We start from the raw sequence: 18138 nt of genomic DNA, 5'->3' as shown, positions 1-18138 counted from the left end.
GCTGGACAGGCAGATGGTGGCAAAGGATCCCCAAGAGTCTTAATAAGGCGCTAGCAAAAGCTGAAGGATAGAACATCAAACTTGATCTGTTCCCTTACTGTTCTCATGGGCTTCTGTAATGAAACCCCCTTTGAGCGACTCTAGAGACGAAGCATAAAACTTTCTCACATATAAACACCCAAAAGACAAAAGATAATATAGAGACATTTTTCCCACAAGATATTCAGTAAGATGGGAGTGTGCATACACATACTCTTCTGTCTTTGGTCTAATAATTAGAGAGTCCCCTCCAGTCAAAGCAGACATGTATGCAGTTCCCAGAGGCCAGAAATGACTCAGAGAGAATGACTGAGAGATTCTCTTGTTTATCACTTTGTGAAAAACTGTAGTAATCCCCCACACTCCCTCCCTCTCCTGCTCCACTTGCTCTCTCCTCTCCTCTACTCTCCTACTCAAAGAAAAGGAAGAGTGAAGTAGGACGACAAACAGACCTATTTCCATCTCAATGAGGGCCAGGGATTCGGTGTTCTTCCTCACAAGAAATGACTTTCTCTCTCTACTCTCTCCCAAAATGCTTTAAAGACCCCATGACGTTGCAGTTTTGTTGCATTTACTCCACTTTCATTAGCTTTGAAGCTAGCATACTCTGTAGTGTAACACGTAACATATTTCCATTAAACATTTTGTCATTCTCTTCAAAGAAAACATGCTAAATATTGATGACTCATCCTGCACTCACAGGTTTATCCAATCAACTGCCTTCTAGAATGAGAATGTCCCTCCCACTAACAATACCTACAGCTGACTAGCAAGTAGCAAATCTTGGATTATGTCTGTGATGACTGTGAAAACTAAATAAGCTATATTTAATATTTAAGCTCAAACTATTGTTTTTAATAGATGCATCAACACAGGAAAGCAAACTGCCCTCATTGAGTGATTTCTCTGGGGTCTTGAACTGATCTATACATAAGCCAAATACTCACTGAGTTGATTCTGCACAGAGAAGCTAATTGGGTTTAACTGTTTAATTACAGTTTTAAGCAGATAATTTCACTATGGCATTTGCTAAGCAACTTCCTGACAACCGCTGTGGAGCCAAGACTGCTTCATTTCAGACAAACCTTCCTTAAGGCTGGGACACACCAAGCCGATCGGGCAATGTCAGGCCATTTTTGAGTATCAGTCGGCTTAGTTTTTCTGTGCGTTCCACACCGTTGGCTCTAGTCTAGTCGCATGTTGAAGCGCAGCTTTTTTGGCCGAGACGCAGCCGACGAGAGGCGACAACACAGTCAGACTTTAGATTTAGATGTTACCACACCTTTTATGGACAACTGTAACCACACATTAGTAGAATTCTACAAAATGCTGAATTTATTTAAAACATCTTATTTTTATTATTACTTTTATTAATATATTTACATATTTTCGGTCAGGTAACCTAAAAATTTGTTCATGTGGTAATATCTGGTTTTATTAAATACAAAATATGTAATAACTGTAAACTGACGTAATTACTGAAACGAAATCTAAACATTAGGACACCAACAAAAGTCATTTTTAAGGCTCAGATCTAACAGAAATAGTTTCTTAATCCTGATCATTTGGTATCTTTATTGCAGTCATTGCCATTCTTTAAAAGCAATAAGCCACTCAAGGCCTATCATTACAGTGATTTTACCACAGTTAAGGGGGTTTTAGGGGCTTTTCATCATGCCTCAAAGGAATATAGGAATCTCTAAACTTTAAAACAACATAAGCTCCTGTGGGTTAAGAATCAGGAGGTAAAGCATGAAATTAGCACCCTGCTAACATACACTAGTGAAATCACAAAAAAAAGATTAGATTCCCTGGAGTGGCAGGGGAGAGAAGTATCCAAATGATGTCTATCCTTTTCATTGCCCTTGTCGCACACTGTCTCTTATCTTTAATTACTCTCTCATCCTCTCGTCTGAATGCTCGCTACATTAGAGATAGTCGTCCACTTCATCTCAGCAGCAGATAACTCAAGATACACCAAATGCCAAGAAAGAATCCGGCCCTGTTTTCATAAAATGTTTTCTTTCTTTAACTTCTGTAATTGGTTTAGATACACAGATATGAGCATTCTGAGCTGTTTTTGCTCTGCTTATATAAATTGATTTATCTAAAACTATAAGTGCATCTCTCATCCAATTATGATGCGAAACGCCAGACCTTCATCGGATCCTAAAGCTTTTAATTCCTTCATTCGACTGTTATATTACATATTCAAAAGAAACGTTCTTTATGACATTAACTGATTATGGGTACATCAAAAATTCTGTCTATGAATTAGTTAAATCACATGGGTAGTGATATATTTCCATGACAGAGGATTATGGGAGGGCATCCACTCTGCAGGGGCAGGGCAGTTGTACCGTGTTATTTGGGGCTATTCTGGGATATTTTGAGGTTTGGCCTGTGTTTAAGACAGATGTTGGCCTCAACTACTGTGTCATGGATTTGGGTTCCATTGGCAGGGCTTACTTCGTCTTTCTTGCTAGGTTTCTTTAAGTAGCCAACGTTGCCCACACATTGAAAAAAATGCAATCAGACCAAAAAAGATCTATCAAGAATGTATCTTTAATTTTACTTATGCATGTGAAAAAAGGTGAAAAATGTGCAAAGCGTCTTAAAAACAGACCAGAGAGCAGACGTTTCAGCCCACGCTTTCTTCAGTGCTCAGGTTGCTAGCTTTCTTTGCAATATCTCCATCTCTCTCTGTCCAGCGTATCGACCCAGTTGGATCCTGAAAGTCATGTTTCCCTGAAATACTTTGGCAGTTGACTCATTCAGCTAACCACATTCTTCCAGAGCTCCTTCTCTGCCGATCAGACCTGCACCATACTCTCTGCACATACAGACAATGGAAAAATACTCAAATAATAATTTAATCATTAGGTTTTAGAGAGCCCCAACAAGCGAAATTGAAATGTGTGAGTGGAAAAGAAGACCAAGAATGTGAGGGAGAGGAGAAAGAAAGAGAGATTTATTTGTGTACATAAGTCAACCTCCTGTCCCGTCCTGCTCACTCACACTCTCTCTCTCTCTCTCTCTCTCTCTCCCACACACAGACACATCTACTCTATCCTTCTCTCCACAAACTAATGCCACAAGAGAGACACAATTCAGAGAAACATAATTCCTTTAAAATGTGAAACTCCCTTACACGCTCTAACATAATCAAGTTTGCAGAGCACACTCCAGTCACCCACAACTCACACATACACTCCTTCTAGAAACATTATACAATAAAGTAAAATCAGAAAATATAACTATAAAGCCTAGTGCAGATGGACAGAGAAAGTCCAAAAAATAAAAAAATAGCCTTATGCTACCTGCTTGAACTACAAAAATATCTTCAATAAATCTTTGGACTCACAAAGATCATTGTAAAGACAGACACACATCTAGTTTAGTCAAAGGCAAACTTTTGACTAAAGTCTGCTTCACATTGCAGCTTATTTTGGTCAGACAACACCCACTTAGACAGGAATAGACTAGCTGATGGACATGTAATGCCATCAACAACAGGGTTTTTATTTATTATATTTTTTTAGCACTGGGTTTACATAAAATGTATTATACCACAATAATAGACCAACATGGAAAAGGACGGATGGACAGACGGACAGATAGACAGATAGAGAGACAGACAGACAGATAGACCGATAGATAATTTGACTACAATTTTCTGACTAAAAGTATTAAATACAGATACTTTAAAATAAACTCAGAAACATAGCGGAACAAGCTCAAGGATCTCTCATTTACGAGCAACTACAGATAAGTGCTTTCAACACAACTCTGTGACAGTTTCAAAGATTGCGAAGTCACTAATTTGGCAAACTTTACAAGTGTTCTCCAGTTTTCTGTGCAATATGCATCAGACGCTCAGTGAATGGACTGCGGGTGGTCCGTAGGCATGCCGTCTAAGGCTGAGACTAGATATACAAACTCATGCATATACTCTTACACCATTTTAAACACACTGCCAACAATCCATCTCCAGTCCACCAATACTGAGGAGGCAAGTGCCAAGAGCATCTTTTCTCCTCAAGCACTTACCGGACTGACCCTCCGACTCAGGGCTCGTCTCAGACTCCATAACTTCACAGAGTGCTGAACTGCTGTCCAACCACTGAAAAACTGTGCTGAAAGGAGACTGATGGAGAGGAGAGAGAGAGAGAGAGAGAGAGAGAGAGAGAGAGAGAGAGAGAGAGATAGAAGAGGTGCTCCCTTCACTCTATGCGTAGAGAACCACTCTGTGCCCCAACTTCTGCTCTGTGTTTGTCTACTGCTCCAGAAAGAGAGACAGAGAGAGAAAGAGACAGAATGGACGCATTGTGGTACACATGCAGATCGACTATTCCTGTAAGTTGCGTTCTCTCTTTTGCTCCTACTTCTCACATGCTTCTTAAAGACACAGTATCAGTAACAATACTTTTCACAAGCCTGCATATTTTACTCACACTGTAGACTCTTCACAGAATGAACTAATATCAGTAATGAATACCAGTCATGTAACAAACACTACATTGTAAAAGGTGACAGCAATAATGCACTATGATCTCATTCTAAAAATTCCCTGTGATATACAGTATACTATATATCAAACTCCACACTGCCACATTAGTCTGTATGAGCGACTAGCATACTGTCAGTCTATTTCAACGAGCCATTAGTTTAGCATTATTTTGTAAAACATCCTAAAAACATGATAAAACTGAATGAGCAATAGGACAACAGCTTTATAAATTATGCCTCACTCTGATGTTTGCCTGTGAGGTTAACAAGCTACATTCACTAATAATGATTTAAAGGCATTTTGACATGTCAGTGCCCAGCATTGAGCAGAAGCTGTGTTAGCCAACCGAGAATACATTACACTAAGAAACTCAAAGAGAAGTTGACATTACTATTATTAGGTATTTAAGGGATTTGTTTTAAAGGCTCTCTGATGAGTACATGAGTTTTGATGTACAGTACATGCTTTCTACTCTTGGACCTCACAGGAAAAGTTCGGATGTTTATGAATCAAGCTAGTGAGGTTGTTTCTGCCCTCGCCCTCTGGTGCAAGACATCAAACAGAAGGTGCTATAGTTCTCAGGGGGAGCAAAAGTGAGCTATGAGATTTACTTCAGTTTCTCTTTTATCTTCAAACAGTTATCCAGTATGGGGTGGGGCATACAAGACACACACATACAAAAAATGAAAATACAGTTATAAATCGGATCATAGATTAATAAGACTAAATATAATATCCTATGTGGTCCCAATAACCCATAACCAAGTGTGGTAAGTAAGCAAGCAAGCAAGCGAGAAAGTAAAAAGTAATTATGTAAATAAATAAATACATTAATAAATAAATGATAATATTAAGATGAAAGTCTTTGATTTTAAAAACAAATGACAAAGTTAAAAAGTCTTAAAATCTAAATGTCTGTCACACAAAACAAAAACATTAAAAGCAGGGCATACTGGAATAGAGTCTTATGAGTAGTTGAGTAGTCTTTGCAGTTTTTTTTAAATTGCTTTGGTGCAATTTTCACTAGCAATTGGTACATTTTCAAAACTCTTAGAAAAATATCACAACAGATCATCATATGTGCACTTTTTTCAAACATTTCAGCATATTTTCAATTGTGTTTGTACAATACACAAAATCACAAATATCATTTTTACTACACAAAAGTGTTTCATCTATATAAATTTTTCATTCACAGTAACTGCCTTTTACAAAGCTTATACTCTTAAACTTTTCATTTGCATCTCCTTTCATTCAGTTTAATATATTTATCTATTATTTTAATCCAACTGATCTTAATGGTTAATCACTTGGTACACCTATAGACAGATTCTATATAGTTTCTACTTACAGTTTTGATTAAGTTTCTATTTGTTTGCAATTTCCAACACGGATAACCCAAAGGAACAAATTCTTTTTACATTTTAAGTTATTTATTTTAGATAACAACTATTTAAATTTTAAACACATACTAAACAATGTTTTATTAAAAATGTAAAAATGCAGAATGTTTTCTGTGATGGATAGGTTTAAGAGTAGGGGTAGAGACTGACACATTATTAGCACTTATACCCTAATAAAGGTCAACAACAATATAGATTCAGTTATATGGCACAGTGAGAACATTTACTGTTTTGGCAGCACAAAACCTCATGGCCATTTCATAACTTCACCATACCTTTTGATATCACATTGAATAGATACTTTTAGATAATAGATCAATTACAACCATTATGGATTTTATACCAATTATGTGATTTAAGTAATGTAAGTGTATTTTCTAATGTGGCATCTGTTATTGCTGTAATTATTTCAGCAATAAGGGTGATTTGAAACATGTATCTTGCATTGTTTGCTATTGAATTAACTGATAAAAATACTAAACTAAAAGAAGATCATACTGTTGTGTTTCTATTATTAAACCAAATGTTCTCATTAAATATCACAATGATCTTGTGTTTTGAAACAGTGATTATGTAGAATGAAAATATGTACAACTAGAATGAAAGCATGAGGTCAGGTTTTAAAAGAATGACTAGCTGTTTTACAAGTTTGATCATTTTGGATTTTTTGTACTAAGAGTTTGAAAATGTACAGCTTACTTGTGAAAATAGTACTAAAGCAAATCAAACAAAAACTGTAAAAGCCTGGTTATCGGTTTCAAAATTTGCATTCATCTATGAAATCAATAGTCCACTTGCTTGAAGTTAAGCTGTGTCGCTGTCTTATTAAATCTTATTAATAAATTTAAATACTTGTATGTCCAGCATAGCTATAAACCCCAATCTGAAAATGTAAATAACATACACATAGACGCATTTGTTTCACTATATTTGTGAAGACATCTCATAGACTTCCAATGTTTTTTGGTTAAAACAAACATGAATTAGTCGATCTATAAGCCTTTTAACTAGTGAGTTCTGACTTACTAGTCAGTGTTCAACCACCCAATACACCCTAAAAGGGTGACTTAAAAAGTACATTTGACAAAACCCATTTTGCAGCATCATGTACATGGGGACAAATACAACATTCATTGGTAGACCAGTCTAATTCTACAAAACAACATCAGCAAATAAAGTATGCAAACATAATATAAAAAAGAAGTAAAAAAAAAAATACATAATGAGTATAAAAGCTAGTCAGAACTGTAAGAACACAACACTGACAGAAATATGCTTTGCCAGAAGAACAGAATATTGCAGCCAACATCCTCCCCTGCTGGCCTCAATAAAAATGACAAGCCGCAAGTAACTGTGTAAGGTAGCGAGAATAACTTCTTTGAAAGTCACTACTGTAGCATGGTCTGTAACAAGTACAACTCCTACTGTACATATTTGCTCTTTTCAGTAAACAGCAAATGTGTTTGTCTTTGCAAATATATATCAAAGTTAGTTTGTGACTAAAAAAAAAGGGAAAGTTGGATCAATACCTTATAATTATGATTAATAAAATAAGTAATGATGGTTTTATCAATAGGATATACTTTTCCAACTTCGTTAGTTATTCAAGATTACTGAAAAATATATTTTTGGATGTACAAATAGTTCATTCTAGCAGATGAAATAATTTAAGACGTGAACATAATTAGAAAACTACAATCAAAATTATTAAATTCCATAGGAGACCTTAGATAGTTTTAACTGTGTTCTAAACATGTAGGTTAATAGTAGTGCACTCACTGTTGTCCACTGAGAGATGACATTGGAATTCCGGGAACTGCGTCTCCACAGGAACACTGATGGTGCGACGCAGCAGCCTGGATTTGCAGGTGTCAGTTCTGTTCCCCTGTAGAAGCAGAGGGTGTATCTGAGATAGGGACACATAAAAGAGAAACAAAGACACAATTGAGTACATATTTGGCTGCCTCTCATCTCATGATTAATATTTTTATAATTTTATAATTTTAAGAAATTCAAATCAGACAGACAATCAGATTGAGCAAGACACGAATTTGTCTCAGGCTACGTATGTAACCATAGTTCCCTGAGAACAGGGAACGAGACTCAATCATGCATTGGGGAACGTCACACGTAACCCAGTGTCTGAAAGCCAACTATCCAACAACTCCAATCCTTATTTGCCGGCGACAGCCTATGATGTGGCGCGACTCTGAAGTATAAAGGGAGAAACAGTCAGTATCTTTTCGTCTTGAGGGACTGTTCAGCAGGCAGCCCCGATGCATGGCAGGGCAACGCAGAGTCTCGTTCCCTGTTTTCAGGGAACTATGGTTACATACGTATCCTGAGATGTTCCCTTTCGAAGGGAAGTTCAACTCTGCGTTCAATCGCACATTGGGGAACGATATACCCAGATAGCAACTCACCCTCGGGTCACACAAAGGCTGTCAGTGACAGCATTCCCTACGGCCGAAGCTGAGCCTCAGAGGCCTTCCGGAGAAAGCCTACCAAGGCCGCTATAGGCATTTGGGACCAACTTTTCTGAGGAAAAGTGGTCCATTAAAGGGAATGTGCCAGGGAACCGAAAGGAGCCCCGGCCAGTCACTAGAGGGGAACGAAGTCACCCCCAATGCCACCAGGGAGGGCGACCTGGTCTGATGTAGGACAAACTTAGTCTTGGCCAACCCTGTCTGAATACAGAATCTCCATAATGCATTTTTCAGAGAAGAGAGTAGGTAAGAGCGACTGCAAGAAGGGCAGTAAGCAACTCAAACCCATGCGTAGAGACGGGCATCCTGGAGAGCAAAACTCAGCTGAGTGCTATGAACCCTCGATTTGAGGGGAGTATAATCCGCTCATCCTAGGATCTACTCAGCGCTTGATTATTTGCACTGAGGAGGCTGTGCGCTAGAAACCCTGAAACAGGGGAGCACAAACCAGCCTAGGGCTGAACCAAAGGAGGAGGCCTGATGAAGGCCTACAACCCATGATCAGCTTAAGGAGCTAAGCACTATTACACAGACAACCCTAGCAGGAAAGTACAAAGCTCAACCTAACAGGTAGACCATACTGTGGGCACATACAGTAATCATGGAGGCCAGAAAGGGGCCTACATCATGATAATAGCTTTATATGGAGCATGACTCATGCCACCTTGAACACCTGTCTTGATGGGAGCAGGACATATGACTTAGTAATAGTAGTTAAACTGTAAAGTGCCCACATGACAATCCACCTAACACAATCCAATGAGCAGTGTACTCTGTAAAATAACCTTTTTACTCTTTAAAGCGAGAGGAGTACAACATATGCCAACACGCACTAAAGAAGGCCTTTGACGGGCCTATGATGTCAGCAGACACGTGGCATCAGCTTGTGGCAGTGTTTAAAGCACCAGGAAGGATAAATAACCAAACCATAAGGAGGTTAAATTATCACCTGGGGGCCTGGCCAACCAGAAGTGTATTCAGTAGGATATTGATAGCTCTCTAGTAAGAGGATGCACTACAACATGCACTAGTATGTTCAAAAAAGGCGGCCAGAAGGCCTAAAACCTTTAAGACATAAGGCGTTGGTCTGGTGGCCATTACACTGTTAGCCTGGATAAGTTGAATTTACTTAAAAAATTTGAGGAAACTGGTTGCCCTAAAAAAATTAAGTAATGATTAAGTAATGTGAACTTAATAATTCGAGTTCATTTAACTTAAAATGTTTTGTAATATTAATTACTTTGTAGTTATTACAACTAGTGTATTTAAGTTCAATGTACTAAGCAAGTTAACTTGCCACCAATCAAAATTCATCCATGCCTCCCATCATGCATTGCTGCATGAATAAATTATGAGCTGAATTGTTTTAGTAATTTTCTTTATTCTCACTATTTAAAATTTGCTGTTTTTCTGTGACTTTTTAGTAGCTTGTTTTCTAATGTTCAGAGTTGATCTGCTTATCAGAACATGTTGCTTGTCACCGTCATTGAGATTCACAGGCTGATTCTTGATGTCTGTGTGTGCCTAAAATATAATTATTTTTTTTTTTTTTGTGATAAGGACAACTTAAACAAAAAAATTGTATTGTAGAAGTTGATCCTCCGCTGTAGAATCACAGTGCTGCTGTAATCATTAATGTAAATCTAACTCAGAGACTGAGCTCTAAATGAGTTCAGTGATTCAGATCTAATTATTGTGTAAAAACATAACCAACACCTGATCATCTTTTAACTTTGCTTGTCTGGTTGGTTTTAATGCAGTTAAAACTGCCCCAACAAAATCTAATATTAAAAAGTCAAGGGTCAAGAGCTCAACTAAAACAACCCCTGACCCTCGATGATGGTAACTTAAAAATTGTGATTTTCTCCTTTGGTGAAAAACTATAAAAAGGTAAATGTTAGGAAAAAATGTCTGTAGAACAGCCAAAACAAATTTTCCAACTGCTCATCAACAGCTCCTTGAATTCATACACACCACGTCAAAATGGCGTCATTACCTGCCGCAAACCAGTGTGAAGGAGGCGTGGTCAGGAGAAAAACTTCATAATTTAAGTGCATTTAACTTACATTTATTAACACATTCAAATACACCCACAAATTAGTAGAATTTACTTATATTTTATAAGTAATGCAACCAAACTTAAATATTTTAAGTATATTGTAATTATATTTTTAAGTAAATATAAAATCCGGGCTAAGAGTGTAGGGTCCTAGGAGCAAAAATAGAACCAACCTAAATACTAGGTAGCTATTTAGCTCAACTAGAGTAGAAACCCAGACTCGATGCTAATGTAGTTAAAACCAAACCTCAGTAAGGTTTTAGCACAAACACTCACCCCTGAGAGGTCAGCCACTCAGAAGAGCACTCGGAAAATGCACCTTTTTACTCTCAAAGCGAGAGGAGTACATAACTGAACTCCAACATGCTACATGGTAGGCCCATAGGGCCTACCTTTGTAAACACGTGGCATCAGCAAGTGGCAACCATAACCACACCAACCATCAGGCCATGCATTCAACGATTTAGTTTCTAAAAGGAAATGCATATTACGCCACATACTCCACGAGAGGCCTGCTTAAGGCCTACTCAACAGAGGTGGGCCGTGGCCGATGGTGGTATTGGAATCACAAGCATCCTGCCAGCATGTCAGGCCTTATGGGGCCTTCAAGTTCAGCAACAAGTGGCGTTCAGCCCGTTTGTCTATATAAACACAAACTGTGCCAGCATGTAAACTAAAAGGAGGCCTTATTAGGGCCTACCCTAGTAAACACATGGCATCAGCCAGTACAGGACCATACCAACCAACCGGCCACGCATTCAGTGGAAAACCTTTCACGCATAATACTGAGAGAAGGAATGCATATTACACCACCATACTCCATGAGAGGCCTGTTTAAGACCTACTCATTAGAGGTGCGGCGTGGCCGATGGTGGTATTGGATTCACAAGCATCCTGCCAGCATGTCAGCTAAAAAGGAGGCCTTGTGGGGCCTATAATCTCAGCAACAAGTGGCGTTCAACCTGTTTGCAGAATAAAAACACAAACTGTGCCAACATGTGAACTAGAAAGGAGGCCTGTTGGGGCCTACCATTCCAATGACACGTGGCTTCAGCTTGTGAAATTAAGGGAACCAAGCTACAGGGAACCAGCTCTAACCCAACATTAGCTGTGAGAAGTTAACTGCAACCTGAGCTAGGCTACACAATCCAACAGGCAATGTACCCTAAATCATATGTAACTAAAGGGAACTGTGACTAAAGGGAACGTAGCAAAGCCTGTGGCAGTGTAAACTATGTGAGCAAACTATGATCAACTAACAGCACTTGTTAGAAATACAATTGCTAACTAGAAGGAGGCTAATTAACCATAAGAGCCTACAATCAAAGTTATATGCAATATAGCTGTTAAAAAGATCACAAAAGGGAGCTAATAGAAACCAGCTTTTCTCAAAAAGTGGTTCTATACTACCCTGAGTATGCAATCCAACAGGTGATGCGCTCAGTGACACAAATAAACCTCAACTGGGGAATATAATAGTCACCAATCTCTCCAATAGAGGCTAACATCAAAGAGCCTGCTATTATGAGAACAGGTGCTAACCTGTGGCAGCATAAGTAAGCTCACACACAAATGTAGGGCAAAAGTCTTGAACTCAAAGCAAACGTAATGCTTTGACATTTTCTCCACACAAATTCTCAAATCTGTACTAAGCCCTAGAGGACGAAGGCTAAAAGCTAGCACCGTCAGCTCAAACTTGATTAAGAAAATCAAGTGGCTCAGAGGAAAAAACATTTTCCATAGCATGAAACGTTCTAGAAAGTGGGGCCTAGCATACACCTGCATAACTTATCTATGCAAAGATAAGGGCTTACCACCTGAGAAAAACAGCATCAGGGAGTCTAAAACAGTCTACAACCTAGCTGTTAACCTCACCAATTGCACCTACATAAACAAGGGGACAATGGGCATACGGCCTAACAACTCCCTCAGGAGGAGGCCAGAACTAGGAACTGTACCACCTGACAAGGGATAGTATACATGGGGTTAACATATAACACACCTGACCTAGCTCTAGCCTGGCCGCTAAGCTACGGGCATCCTTACAGGGCCACAAGCCTAGTGAAGCCTGGGGTTCACCTCCAAATCTCATGTATAAGAGAAAGTAAGTGAAGCAAACAATGTCAGGCGGCCGATTAAGGCCGACCTAAGCATACATATTAACTGAAGTGATGAGTGCCAACTCAAACTACTCTAGAAAACAGCAGATGAGAAGCTACTCTAAACAACAGGTGGCTAAGAGGCGGCCATTTTGTGGCCTGCACAAAATATCGTTCTAGCTAACCTATCAACTTCAGTTTGCCCAAAAAACCCTTACTTTTTTTTTGACTACATGTCTATAAAATATTATTATATATATATATATATATATATATATATATATATATATATATATATATATATATATATATATATATATATATATATATATATATAGATATAGATATAGTGAAGTGAAGTGAAGTGAAGGCCAGGTATGGTAACCCACACTTGAAATTTGTCCCGGCCATTTAACCCATCCAAGTTAGTGCACACACATTAGGAGCAGTGAGTAGTGAACACAAACAGTGGAGACACACACCAGGCGCAGTGGGCAGCCATTCACTGCGGTACCTGGGGAGCAATTAGGGGTTAGGTGCCTTGTTCAAGGGCACCTCAGTCGTTTCCTGCCGGTATTGAGAATCGAACCCGTAACCTTCAGGTTACAAGTCTGACTCTCTAATGGTGTGGGGGATAACCATTAGGCCACAACTGCCCAATAGAACAAGCACAAAGATGGACAGTATATGACTATATTATGACTACATTATTCACTTACTGAATATGAATATTGTTATTTCATATATATTGCCATATTCATGCACAAAACAACAACAAAAAAACAGGTAAAGATCATCATAAGGACAAAAATATATTTTCAATAAAAATAAAATAATTTTGAAAAATAATGCAAAATATAATTTCATGGACAGTGATAAATATTTATAGCCAGAATACTCAATTCACTCACTATTGGCAAGTGAGTCAAGATGGAGTCAAAAAAGGAGATGATTTTGAGAGGAAGACAGAAGGAGGAGGAGGAAGAGAGAGCTTAACTCTGGGGAATTCAGTGTAAGATCTGTGTAACTCTGAATGTCAATATGACCTTGCTTACCTTCCCAGAATCATGTTTCCAGCACACATTCCACCCTCATGGAGTTAAAACCAAACTCTCTGAATGTGCATTCTCTTGAGTCTGTGCTAGTGTGCTTTTATTGTTATTGCCAACCATGAATTTGCCCTCAAGAAACAGTCCACATTCAATTTCAGCCACAGCAATCTGGTTTAACTGACAGTCCAAACTAATTAATACCACTGACATTTTAGTTTCATAACTGTGATAATTTCCAAATACTAAATACATGAAGTGAGTGAAATTTGATTAATATCATTACTTGTTATATTAGCACCAGCTTATAAGCTGATTATTTTCTTGACCTGTACGTGAGAGTGATCTGAATTAAAAAGAACAACATACAGTACTAAAGGGCTTGTCATATATTATAGCACACAGCTAGTTAAAAATACTATAAAATAACCCTAATATACTAAGGTACTATTATACCTTAACAGAAAACCTTCTAAAAATTAACCATTTTATATACAGCTAGTTATAAATACTATAACCTAACCCACACCATAAACAAAAAATTGTACAATTAATTAAAAAAAAAAACGTTATTTAAATTGTTTTTATACCATTTTTACAAAAGAGGACAATCCAAAAATAAAAGTATCAGATTTAGCTTACTTCTGTGTACAAATTTGTCCCTAAAATATGATTAAGTACACACACATACACACATAATTCAATAGCTAGTATTTACCTACACCATTTTGTAACATCTTATATTAAAAATTTAAAGCAAAGCTGAAGTAGTTTTTGTTTCCCCATACAGTAAATTTCATAAAAAGACAACATTGTATTATAAAAAGGATCTAAAGTTGCAAAGGCTGAGCATCTCTGCAAACTCATAGAAAATAACCAAAACAATCCAAGGTTTTATTTAGTATAGTGGCTAGATTAACAAATAAACAGATGTCACCTGAGCTGAATATTCCATCACAGTTTAATAGTAATGAATTTCTTCACTGATGATATCGAAAGCATCAAAAATACAATTAGAAAATGTACAACCTTTGACAGCATATATATATATAAAAAATAACTAGCTGTATATGATTTTATTTTTATTTTTATAAGGTTTTCTGTTAAGGTATATTAGAACCTTAGTATATAAGGGTTATTTTATAGTATTTTTAACTAGCTGTGTGCTATAATATATGACAAGCCCTTTAGTACTGTATGTTGTTCTTTTTAATTCAGATCACTCTCACGTACAGGTCAAGAAAATAATCAGCTTATAAGCTGGTGCTAATATAACAAGTAATGATATGAATCAAATTTCACTCACTTCATGTATTTAGTATTTGGAAATTATCAGTGTCAGTGGTATTAATTAGTTTGGACTGTCAGTTAAACCAGATTGCTGTGTCAGTTAAACCAAATTGATAAAAAAAATAAATATAATATATATATATATATATATATATATATATATATATTATATATATATATATATATATATATATATATATATATATATATATATATATATATATATATATATATATATATATATATATATATATATATATATATATATATATAATTTCAGTCAGGATTCATAGCACAGGAACATGGACCAAGGCTGCATCTCACTACTACACTAGTTCTACTTGATCTTAAGGTGATGATACACGGGGCAACTTTTTGAGCAATGTCGCAGTGTTAATTGGTAATTGAGGGTCTGTTTTAGGCTCTCTATTATTTTTAATACACATGCTGGCCCTTGGTAATATTTTATATATATATATATATATATATATATATAGATAGATATAGATATATATATATATATATATATATATATATATATATATATATATATATATATATATATATATATATATAAACATGGAATTAGTTTCCATTGTTATGCTGATGATAATCCAGCATTAGCGTCAGTTCTGGCAGGTCACGTCAGTCAAGCTTGCATCAGCAGACTCCCAGGTGACTCGCGTCAACCTATAGGAATACGACGCCTATCACATCCCCAGCTCCTACTCTCTTCAGTCAGGACTGGCCTTATGATTCCCCTAAATCAGACTCATTCTTAAAAAATATGTGTACATGTTAAATTATTGACATTAATGATATCTGCATATGTTGGTTCTGTTCTGTTTACCCTAGGGGAGTTATGGCTGCTCTCCCTGCTCTTATCCATGCTAGGCTACATGGATGTGCAGGGAGTTCTTGCCCAGAACAGAACCATACCACCAATACAAACTTTATGCATTATCAATCATATTTGACAATAGTGGTCCTGACAGAACTTGGTTATATACACTCACCGGCCACTTTACTAGGTACATTAACTGCTTGTTAATGCAACTATCTAATCAGCCAATCATATGACAGCAATGACAGCATGTCAAGACAATTTGCTGAAGTTCAAACTGCATATCAGAATGGTTAAGAAAGGTGATTTAATAACTTTGAACGTGACATGATTGCTGGTGCCAGATGGGCTGGTCTGAGTATTTAAGAAACTGCTGATCTACTGGGATTTTTACGCACAACCATCTCTAGGGTTTACAGAGAATAGTCTGAAAAAGAGAAAATATCCAGTGAGCGGCAGTTCTGTGGGCAAAAAATGCCTTGTCAGTTGTCAGAGGAGAATGCCCAGACTGGTTCAAGCAGATAGAAAGGCAATTTAAATAATCACTTGTTGCAACTGAGGTATGCAGATAAGCATCTCTGAATGCACAACACATCAAACCTTGAACCAGTTGGGCTACAGGAGCAGAAGGCCACACCGTGTGGCACTCATGTCAGCTAAGAACAAGAAACTAAGGCTACAATTTGCACAGGCTAAACAAAATTGGACAACAGAAGATTGGGAAAACATTGCCTGATCCACCCTGGCTTGTATCAATTGTTCAGGCTGGTGGTGGTGCTGTGATGGTGTGGGGCATATATCTTGGCACACTTTGGGCCCAAAGTACCAAAGTCTAGTGCTACAACCTACCTGATTATTGTTGCTGACCATGTCCATCCTTTTATGACCACAGTGTGCAGCTGAAAAATCTGCAGCAACTACATCATGCTATCATGTCAATATGGACCAAAATCTGTAATGCACTACTAGGTGGTTGTCCTGCATCCTCAATAAACAAGCTCCAGTTAGTCCAAAATGCAGCTGCTTCTTATCAGGTCAAGAAATATGATCATATAACCCCAATTTTATCATCTCTACACTGATTACCTATTATGTTCTGTATCGATTACAAAGTATTGCTGTCCCTAAATGGTTTAGCTCCTGTGTATTTAACCAATCTTCCATCACGCTCTTTAAGGTCACAAAACTCTGGACTTTTGGTAGTACCTAGGGGATTACAAAGTCCACTAAAGGAGGTAGTGCATTTTCACTTTAAAGGTGCCCTAGAATCAGAATTTGAATTTTCCTCGGCATAATTGAATAACAAGAGTTCAGTACATGGAAAAGACATACATTGAGTTTCAAACCCCATTGTTTCCTCCTTCTTATGTAAATCTCATTTGTTTAAAAGACTTCCAGAAAACACTCGGATCTCAACATAACACCGACTGTTACGTAACAGCCGGGATCATTAATATGTATGACCCCAATATTTGGATAATTCCAGCCCATTCGACGCATTAGACAAGGAAAGGCAGTATTAACGGCTGGATCTGTGCACAGACAAGGTAAGCAAGCAAGAACAACAGCGAAAAATGGCAGATGGAGCAATAATAACTGACATGATCCATGATAGCATGATATTTTTAGTGATATTTGTAAATTGTCTTTCTAAATGTTTCATTAGCATGTTGCTAATATACTGTTAAATGTGGTTAAAGTTACCATCGTTTCTTACTGTATTTACGTAGACAAGAGCTGTCGCTATTTTCATTTTTAAACACTTGCAGTCTGTAAAATGCATAAACACAACTTCATTCTTTATAAATCTCTCCAACAGTGTAGCATTAGCCGTTAGCCACAGAGCATAGCCTCAAACTAACACAGAATCAAACGTAACCATCTAAGTAAATACTTTACTCACATAATTCGAAGCATGCATGCAGCATGCATGACGAACATCTTGTAAAGATCCATTTGAGGGTTATATTAGCTGTGTGAACTGTGTTTATGTGATGTATATATAGTCAAGAGCTCGTGTGGCAGAGGAAGCGCATCTCTTAAAGGGGCCGTGCTGAAAAAAATCAGTGCATAGTTAATGATGCCCCAAAATAGGCAGTTAAAAAAATTTATTTAAAAAAATCTATGGGGTATTTTGAGCTGAAACTACACAGACACATTCAGGGGACACCTAGGACTTATATTACATCTTGTAAAAAAACAATCTAGGGCACCTTTAAGCTCCTATACTCTGGAATAGCCTTCCTGATAATATTTGGGGCTCAGACACTCTCTCCCAGTTTAAATCTAGATTAAAGACACATCTCTTTAGACAAGCATTCACATAATGCATCCCATTTGCTTTTCTGTTTCTACTTCA

General features: G+C 37.4%; 1 protein-coding gene across 1 annotated transcript in view; it reads right to left on the bottom strand.

The window, feature by feature from the left end:
- The window catches only part of si:dkeyp-72a4.1 (uncharacterized protein LOC100148058 homolog), a 47196-nt gene that overhangs the window by 9838 nt on the left and 19220 nt on the right, over positions 1 to 18138 (bottom strand). The window contains 6 exon segments of the mRNA XM_067408203.1: positions 99 to 131; positions 134 to 180; positions 183 to 372; positions 375 to 406; positions 409 to 435; positions 7732 to 7858. Of these exon segments, the coding sequence (XP_067264304.1) occupies positions 99 to 131; positions 134 to 180; positions 183 to 372; positions 375 to 406; positions 409 to 435; positions 7732 to 7858 (456 nt within the window).

Source organism: Chanodichthys erythropterus, chromosome 13 (genome assembly GCF_024489055.1).
Source record: "Chanodichthys erythropterus isolate Z2021 chromosome 13, ASM2448905v1, whole genome shotgun sequence".
NCBI lineage: Eukaryota > Metazoa > Chordata > Actinopteri > Cypriniformes > Xenocyprididae > Chanodichthys > Chanodichthys erythropterus.
The sequence above is the reverse complement of the archived record's forward strand: the minus strand, read 5'-3'. Positions and strand labels throughout refer to the sequence as shown.